At 48.5% G+C, this 9,620-nt stretch overlaps 1 protein-coding gene across 1 annotated transcript; it reads left to right on the top strand.

The window, feature by feature from the left end:
- The first annotated feature begins 6,223 nt into the window (after positions 1-6,223).
- On the top strand, positions 6,224-9,386 carry LOC144409450 (uncharacterized). Its single transcript, XM_078104273.1, has 6 exons — positions 6,224-6,597; positions 6,969-7,079; positions 7,176-7,234; positions 7,321-7,430; positions 7,526-8,535; positions 8,695-9,386. The coding sequence occupies exons 1-6, from the start codon at positions 6,411-6,413 to the stop codon at positions 8,799-8,801; spliced, it is 1,584 nt and encodes a 527-aa protein (XP_077960399.1). The 5' UTR covers positions 6,224-6,410; the 3' UTR covers positions 8,802-9,386.
- Positions 9,387-9,620: the final 234 nt, after the last annotated feature.

Raw genomic sequence — 9,620 nt, forward strand, 5'->3', positions numbered from 1 at the left:
TATTTAATGTTGTAACATCTAAACGCATGAGTAAATGTGGCAGTGCACCCTATGAAGGAACCTGATTCAGAAGAGGTGGAAACAAAGGAGGTTAAACACCGCTGGGGGGGCTTTTATCACAACGTAGCTTATGGTTTGTATTCACGTAGAATCAAAAATGGATGGAAACTTGGAGAATTATCGCTGATACAAAATCACATTTTTCCTCCTGGCAAAAAAATGAAGATCAATTGAACCGCATTCGTCTTCATGCTCGGATGCTTACAACCCCCCCGAGTCCTTCAAAATCACAGCGAGACTCTGTGATATCACACAGGGAAGGTTCATGATAATTATCGAGAAAATGTGTCCATTTTCTTCCCCGTCCACACCGAGGGGGGGCTGTTGTTACGGGACCCTCTGCTGGGGGAGGTTTCTCCTCTGGGTCTCCACTCACTTCAACTCAGGATGCGTTTTGATGTTGTGGAGTTTCTGAACATTTGGTCGACATCGAGCACCAATGGGCTTAGTTAGGGACTATTTGTTCGTTAAGTATTGTCTGGATGTTTTAACAAATCAAACAAACTTTCACAAGCTTTATCACTCCCTGCTTATTTGAGACCTAAAGAAGACGACATCGTTCAGACGAGAAGCTGTGTTCAGTAGGGGTGTAATGATTCATTTTAACAACGATTCAATTCAAATCGCGATTCATGGTTGCCGATTCGATTCATGGACGATCTGGGTTCATTTAGAACGATTCGAATCGATTCAGTAACTTTACTGGACAGTGCAGGCAAAGTTTCTGAGATCCTTGTTGTTTCTTGTAAGGAAATCAGGTTTAAATTAATTATGGATATTATAAACAAGCAAACAACAATTAACGGCAAATGTATTAACCTTTTATTTGAATCAAGTGCCATTTTCAATGTAAACATTACACAATAATTACACAATGTTTGGATCAATTCACAGAACCCCGGATGTTCAACCACATTGTCGTGTCGCATGTTCTTACAGATAAACTTGTGATGTTGAGTTTGGTGGTGGCGAGGCCTGAGGCGTCTGCAGAGCTGAGTTACCTGCTGCTGCTGCTGCAGCGGTGACGCTGCTAGAGGTGCCTGACTGTCGCCGTTGTTTAATCCCACGGCGCCTTAGTAGACGGCCGGAAAGATTCGTCGTGTTTCCCTGTTTTTTATTTGGCTTCTACATATTCTACAAACAGCGACCGACTTATTTAGAACACCTCCGTGTTTGCAAAAGCCAAAATGTTTCCACTGGATCGGTAAGTTGGTTTGTAAATGTCTCGCTCGCAGTCGTCTCCTCCACGCTGTGTTTTGTTGTTCAGAGTTTCTCGCGGCTGCCGCTGCGTACTGATGACGTCACAGACAGGCAGACTGAATCCAGTAACGTTTAACGTGTCTAAAGTGCTAAAAAACAAACAAACAAACACACATCCACACCGTTTTTGTGCTTAAATCCAATGTGCAGTTTCCAAGTATCGATTATGTACCATTTCAATCGATTTGTAATCGATACATGTCGTCCGGAATGCCGATTTGCGGAGCACAGATGGATTCAGTTGGATCGCAGGAATATAAATTGATTAATCAATTCAGTGGATGAATCATTACACCCCTTGTATTCATTTGAAAATCCCCCTCCTCCTCCTCCTCCTCCTCCAGCTCCCTGCACACCTGAGCAGAAATGGTGAGGAAATCACACAGGGAGGAGACCGAGAGGAGACACAGAATACGGTGAGAGAGTGATGAAGAACAAAGTGATTGATTGCGTCAGATTTGGGGACGTTTTGGGGATGAAGATAACAAATCTATTTCAAGTGCTAAATGGGCCTTTTTGATGTCGTTATATGTGTCCCAGACCTTCACCTCCTTTAATCAGAGAGGAGGGGGCTCACTAAGTCACCGGTAACCACGAGGAGTCCGGGACGCCGTCAGGGGGGCGTCACTTTTTGTTGTTTCCTTCGTCTCACATGGGCAGATTCTTCGTCATGCCCCCAGCAAGGTCCTGCATATTCAAATAAATAAATAAATCCTGCATATTCAAATAAACGACATCATGTTTATTTATCAATAAACATGATGTCGTTCATTTATTGGTTTTCCTCCTCTGCAAATTAGGAGGGGGGAGGGGGTACACGACCACTCTGCGGGACATTTATTATTGGGTCTGCTGTTTATAAACAGAATAAATGTCAAAAGTGGGCTTCAGCTTCAGCGAGCTGCACCTGTGTTAAGATGAAGGTTTTTACTTAACTCTGAGACCCCCCCCCCCTAAATTAATCTCTGAGAATGCATCCGTCAGATAGTTTCTATGTGACTGATACAGTTTTGGCTAAAAGATGATCACCAGGAGAGACAGCGTTTCCAACACGAGTCATGAGAAGTGTTTGACATGACGGAGCTGCGACGGGCAGAAGTGTCTCTTTCAAAGAGTAAATTCTCATCATATCTACCGCCAAGACCTCAGCTCAGCTGCAGAGCTGCAGAACCTGCACAAGCTGCAGAAGGTGACAATGCTTTGAGCTTTTGAGATGCTTTGAGATGTTTCGAGATGCTTTGAGATGTTTTGAGATGGAGATGTTTTGAGAGCTTCTGAGCTGTTTTGAGATGTTTTGAGATGCTTTGAGATGTTTTGAGATTCTTTGAGATGTTTTGAGATGCTTTGAGATGTTTTGAGATGTTTTGAGATGCTTTGAGAGCTTTTGAGATGTTTTGAAATGTTTCGAGGTGCTTTGAGAGGCTTTGAGAGCTTTTGAGAAGCTTTGAGATGTTTCGAGATGTTTTGAGATGCTTTGAGATGTTTTGAGATGGAGATGTTTTGAGATGCTTTGAGAGCTTCTGAGCTGTTTTGAGATGCTTTGAGATGTTTTGAGATGTTTCGAGATGCTTTGAGAGGCTTTGAGATGCTTTGAGATGCTTTGAGAGGCTTTGAGAGCTTTTGAGATGCTTTGAGATGCTTTGAGATGTTTTGAGATGTTTCGAGATGCTTTGAGAGGCTTTGAGAGCTTATGAGATGCTTTGAGATGCTTTGAGATGTTTTGAGATGCTTTGAGATGCTTTGAGATGCTTTGAGATGTTTCGGGATGCTTTGAGATGCTTTGAGATGTTTCGGGATGTTTTGAGATGCTTTGAGATGCTTGGCTTCACAGCCTTAGCCAGCAGCAGACTCTGTGAAGGGGGTGAAAATCTCAGATCTGCGCCACCTGGCACAGAAACACCCGGCGCCCTGGACCCCTTCCACTTCAGAGAGCTCTGCCACATGCTAACTGTCATCCCCGAGGCTCTGCCAGCGTGGGGGGGGGGGGGGGGGGTGCAGCACCAGAGGCCATCGGAGGCGATTATTATTTCCTGGGTTGAGCTTCGTGTTCTCGACTCAGCTGGCATCCGCCCAACGTGAAGCATCGCTGGGACCACGACGAGCCCCCCCCCTGCCTCACAAACACACACACATGCCAGCACAAGCCTCCTCTTCCTCGTGGCCGTGCACGAAGATCCCCTGGCGTCTTCGCTCCTCCTTCATAAACACCAGCAGCTGCTCGGGCAATTAGCCGTTAGCTCTGTTTTTACTGTGATACCGGGTCCTCCGAAAATAACTCCAGAATTAGCTCCTTAATTGCTTCTAAACAACCTGGGCGTGGAGCCGGTGAGTAGAAGGAGGCAGCAGGCAGTTAGGTGCAGGAGACGGGTTACTGGGGGGGGGGGACTCTTCATCCCCGAGCTGCCGCGGCTGATTGCTTTTTGCCGTAGCGTATCAGAGAGAAAAGAATCACAGAGAGAGAAAGGAACAAGGCCCCGGGTGTGTGTGGGGGGGGGGTGAGGCCTCGTGACACGTGCGTGGCCTTTATTCTGGGGTCTGACTTTCACTTCTGGGACACGGCAACACGCGCTGTGACAGAGGGCGTTGCGGTGACATTTAGACGTGGGAGAAGGGGCTGCGTGGAGGAGACGGTGCCCCCCAGGCGGGGATTTGCATGGCGGCGATACTAATGGGCAAACCACCCCTCCCAAGATGAGCGAGTGCTTTGGAGCGAGGCTTGAGACGTGGCTAACTGTTGATTAAAGCGCTGCTACAGCTAACACGCTTAGCATGTTACCCGCTACGCCGCTAAAGTGAAGATAAGCTACAGGCCGAGGGGGTCAGCAAGCGTGTTCGTCTCAGGACGGAACGGATGACATGTGGGGGCGAGGGGGGGGCCCTGTCACTCTATTGATTATTCAACAGACAGAAGAGGTGAAAAATAAGAAGTCAGTCAAGACGAAAAAGAGAAAACATTCAGCTTTTCTCTGTTTTAGGTCCCTCTTTAATATCTGTATGAATAACTTACACATGAGCTTCACATTACAACTAGAAACTGGAAGCATTTAAACCACAGAATGAACAGATGGAATCTTTAAATCATATCAGATGTATATTTGTCGTTCATTTAAAAACAACCGTTACTTTACATTATTCCCTGATGCGGTGAAGTTGCACTGAACTCCTCTTTGTGTTAGCGGCGGCTACGTAGCGGATGAAGGCAGGAATATCCTTCAAAAGAGCAGCGTCGGGCCTGCTGATCAGCTTCCAACGGAAATCAATGGAAACAAGAACAATCAAGCAGAAACTCACTCAGCGTGTGCGCATGTGGATGTGTGTGTGTGTGTGTGTGTGTGTGTGTGTGTGTGTGTGTGTGTGCGTGTGTGTGTACAGCAACTCCTATCAAACATTTTCTGCTCAAATCCTTCTGTACTCGTGCTTCACTTACTGTATCTCGCTTTGTCTCCTTCTCACACACACACACAGACACACACACACACACACACACACACACACAGACAATACCAAAGAGGTATACAAGCACCATCTAGTGCTTTATTCCTGAAATTGCTCTGCAGAATGTCGAAAGCCGTGCGTGTGCGTGCGTGTGACACATACATGCATTAGTCACGTGCTTCCTTCGTCCAGCACGGAGAGGAGCACGGTGGACACGAGGATTTATCCGGCATCGTCACAGAGACGAAGCCGCATTTCATCCGACGGAGACGGCTGTGTGTGGAGAGACACAAACTCCAATCAGCAACGCGTCAAAAGAAGGACGACGTCGGCCCTGAAAGATGCCGACACCAGAAAAAAATAAGAATAAACGGCCTGAAGCAAAACTAATGCACTTCTGAACTCCATCACACCATCTTTAATAATAAGTAAAGATTAGCATCAAATCTCTAAAAAGGAACTCAATGAAAACACTAGAATCAATTTTTCTAAAAGTAAAGCACACTGTGAAGAAAAAACCCCCGTAAAAAACGGTCAAATGACTGGCAAACAAAAACTGTAAAATTAAGGTAAAATAACTGAATTGGAATAAAGTGTGAAAACCATAAATTTACACATACTTTCATTTACGGTTTTATAAAGAAATACTTAAAAATAATTAATTTACAGAATAAATAAACACTGTTATTTCACAGAAGAAATCTGTATTTTTGCAGAGATTTGTACATCATTTTTAAAAAACAGAAAAAGTACTGTAAAGATTTAGTTTTTAATGTAAAATTGGGATCTTTTTTACAGTGTAGCAAAACATGGCATTTAATTTAAAGTTACTGATATTGAGAAGAAACCTTATCTAAGTTATTTTATTAGTTTTGATTATTTTCCTGGTTTGTACCGTCTCCGTAGAAGTAGAAATGTTGCACTAAAACCAAAAGTACACACAGTGCACCGTAATAGTTCCTTTGACCTTTGACCCTAAGACGTAAACACTTTTAGATAACAAACTGCTTCTTGCGTTTCATCTCATATTTAACATTCACTCATGTTTTTACTTTATTGGCATTAATGAAGTATGTTTACATCTGTGGGGCTGCTGTTTTTGAGAGCTGAAGAACTTCATTACACTGTTGGGTGAACTCATTTCCTCACATCTAAGTCGAATGACTGCAGACGGCCTGATAGTGAAACCAGATGCTGAAGCAGACCACCATGTAATATGAATTGTGCCTACAAAGGCAGTTTGAGTCCCATAATAAACATTTTGATCTATTGAATCGGATTTGTTTGACAAGGAACGCGCTTTGCAACGAGGCCTCAAAATACCTCCTGCGTACTAATAAAGGGAACGACTGTTGTTCTCAATACGCTCATAATAGTTGAGAGGAAATCCAAAAGTAACGAACATACAGCAAATTACACTCATCCGCGTGTTTCGGCCGTCGGACAAACAAAATAAAAGCTACCCGGCATCCGTACCTCGATGACGTCACGGCCAACATGGCCGACCGAGCGAATGAATGAGGAGAGCGTTTTCTTTTCGACAAAACAAGAAGCAAACAGAGGAATCAAAGTGTCGGCGGCGCAGCTTCTTTTAAAACAAACAACCGGTTAACGGAGCGATGCGGAGCGTCGATCGATCCGCTGCTTCATGATCGATGTCCGGGCGCGGGACGCGGCTCGGCCCCGCCGCCGCTCCGGAGTTCACCGAGCTGTGGAGGAGCGTCTGCGCCCTCAAACCCCACATCAACAACAACAACAACAACAACAACAACAACAACAACAACACCAACACCAGCAGCACTGACGGGACGGCGGGGGGGCGACACATGGCCATGCGTACAGGTGATCTATCGGTTAATCGACGTCATCGATTGGAAGCCGATAACGGTCGCAGGGTCGGGTGTAGCATAGCATCAGAAGTAGCATGTGATGCTAGCTGACTGTTCCTGGTAGTTCAATAGATAAATAGTCTCCTTTATGTTTGAACTCACTTGTAACTAACGTTACATATGAGACATTTGGAGAATAAATAAATATGTTGACTCACTGGGTTTAAAACAAATAAATATAAACTGAAATAGTTTGAGTAACTGACTTTGATTAAATTTAAATTGTTTAATAAGATTTTTTTACAATATATTTAAGACCCCCGGTTAGTTGTGTCTCTGCCTTCGGCACCGAATAAAACCGTTTATTTCTGCTTTCCTTCACAGATCTGCAGAGTCCCAAACACCGAGGCTCCGCCGGCTTCAACTACGGCGATTCTCCGAGCGACGTGGAGCCGACACAAGACATCTTCTGGGACCCCGTGTCGCCCGGCGCAGGTAAACCTCCTGCAGGACGCCCCACCTGCGCCGGCATGGACATGCGCGTAGAATAACCTGGTGGTGTTGTTTGTTTGTCTGTGTTTCGGGGGTCAGGGCTCCGGAATAACGGAGTCGTGGAAATATCGGATATCGTCAACCGTATCGCCCCGAAGGTCCGTTTGCTTTCTCTTTCTTTTCAAGTTTTAAGCTTTTCCACCTCGCTTTTTTGCTCCATCTTTTTTCTCTGTGTGTCACACAGGATGTGGAGCGTCATCGGGTGGAGTCTCCTCTGCTGCAGTGGATCGGCGACAGCGCCGTCCCGTGCACGCCGGACGGCCCAAAGCAGAGAGTCCGAAAGAGGTCCTCTCGGTGCGTGTTCGATTCCCCGACCCGGATGCTGTGGAATACATCAGCGGTAGACTCCCCGATTGAAGCTTTCTTCTTCGTTGGTGTCCTCCCTGCAGGCAGAGCAGCGTGGACGACCTCCTCAAACTGGCCCGGCAGTTCGACCAGAACATGCAGCAGGACCGGGAGACCTCGGCGCAGCCGGGCCGACTTGCGGACGCTCCGGAAACCAAACCGATGGACACGCGGCTCCCCGGCAACGCAGAGGACCCTGAGCGCCCCCTTTCGTCCGATCCGGTGGAGGCGGAGTTGAACGCTCTGTTTGACTGCTCCACCCAGAGGGTCAGCGGCGGGCTCAGCCAGAGCCCCTCGGCCTCCGCCGATCGCCGGCCGCCGGAGGTCCGGTCGGCGGTCGGCGACGACGACTTCGATGACGACTGGGAGGACGACGACCTCCTCCAGGACTGCTTTGAGCTGGCGATGACCCACGATGTCGAGCGCGAGGGCCTCCAGGAAACGGCCCCCCGTCCAAACCCCGAGACGAAGCCTGCAGCGTTCGCTTCGGTCCTCCGGCCCCCGAGCTGCAGTGCACTCTGGGAGCTGTGTCCGACGCCAAAGACCTCCAACAGGAGCACTTTCAAATTGGAGCCCCACCCCCACTTCCGGACGGCGCAGGTTTCCGGCTCCACCCCGCCCTCAGCGAGGACGTCCGAGCAGACGCCGTCCGTCCCGATCCCGGAGGCCGTCGCGGCGGACAGCTTGTGGGACGACGGCGTGGACGACGCGCTGCTCTGCCAGGTGTGCGACCGCGTGGAGCGGACCTCCGGCAGCCAGCCGCCGCCGTGCCGGAGCCCGGCCGGCGCAGAGCCCCCCGCGCGCTCCTTCGTCCGCTCAAACTCGTTGCCGGGGAGCGGCGGGGAACCTGGGAACTACCGAGGGTGGGATGTTCCCTTGATGGGCGCCGACAGCCGGTCGGCGGTCTCTCGGAGCCTCCCGGGGGGGCGCGCTGGCCTGGGCTCGTTCAACCAGTGCGGGGACGCTTCTGGAGCCCCCCGGGCAGAGAACTCCAAGTCCCGCCCCCCGGCCTTCAAGAGGAACGTGTCGGACTCGGCAGCCACGAGCAGCAAAGGTGGGAGGAGTCACATCCAACTAAAGTGAAGTGTTCAGTGAGAAATATTCATGTAGATGACGAATGCTTAGAATTTATTATATTTATTTATAAAACACCGGTTCCAGTTAAAGTAGCAAAATGTTTGCCAAAACCAAATGTCCCCCCCCCCCCTTCTAGTTTTTGTCACGAGCCAGACGCTGTCGAAGTGCACGGCGGCAGAGATCGGGAGGAAGAAGCAGGAGGCGTTGGCCCGGAGGCGACTCCGCATGCAGAACGCTCCGTAGTATCAGAGGAGCATCAGAGGAGCATCGGAGGAGCATCAGAGGAGCATCGGAGGAGCATCGGAGGAGCATCAGAAGAGACCTTCATAAAAGACTCCCAAACAGCAGCTGTGCCTCGTCCTCGCCGACGAGCTTTTGATCAGCAGTTCTTAGTTATTGTTTCAGTGTTACAGACGTGAAGGAGCTGCTGCGTGTTTGTTTCCTTTAGAAGATGCTGTGAAATGGTTGTAAACGCTGAGTCATCATTTCAGCGCGCTGCACACGTTCTGTTAGTGGTCAAATGGTCAGTGCCGTACAGATTATGTGCCTTTAACTCCTCCTGATGAGGAGAACACAACTGTTGTATTTTTAGTATAGAGACAAGACACAAACACAACAGACACTTTTGGTTTTGGGACCAAACAGGACGGACGTCACAGTTTTCTTCATCCTCGTCACACAAGTGTCTAAACACTAAAGTTTCATGTTCATTTCTTTCATGTGTCCTACAAGACACTTGTGCCTTATTGTCTCTACCAACGTTCTCCTAATGTGTCCGTCATGAAGTGATGGCTGATCTGATACTGTGAATAAAGTGCTGCAGACGCACCTGGTGGGGCAGTTATTTCCCTCCTCGTGGCTGTGGGGAGAGGAACAGGAAGTGACTCCCCCTTCACTGCTAACAACAGTCATGTGACCTCGGTGCAGCTGTCTCCACGCCGCACATCTGCAGCTTTAAAGGACTCGCTGGAGGCGTCTCCCTCCTGCTTCTCCTTCGGCTCCGCCCCTTTGCATCAAGCAGGAGGTGGTGGAGGCGACCAGGTGGAGCCGAGGTGGTGGTGG

This window comes from Gasterosteus aculeatus, chromosome 6 (assembly GCF_964276395.1).
Source record: "Gasterosteus aculeatus chromosome 6, fGasAcu3.hap1.1, whole genome shotgun sequence".
In the NCBI taxonomy this organism is placed as follows: domain Eukaryota; kingdom Metazoa; phylum Chordata; class Actinopteri; order Perciformes; family Gasterosteidae; genus Gasterosteus; species Gasterosteus aculeatus.

Bases quoted from the DNA above. Each gene is read 5' to 3' on its own strand.
- LOC144409450 (XM_078104273.1), top strand. From the start codon at position 6,411: ATGTCCGGGCGCGGGACGCGGCTCGGCCCCGCCGCCGCTCCGGAGTTC. The intron at 6,598-6,968 runs GTGATCTATCGG...TTTCCTTCACAG, and splicing joins ACACATGGCCATGCGTACAG to ATCTGCAGAGTCCCAAACAC. The intron at 8,536-8,694 runs GTGGGAGGAGTC...CCCCCCTTCTAG, and splicing joins GGCAGCCACGAGCAGCAAAG to TTTTTGTCACGAGCCAGACG.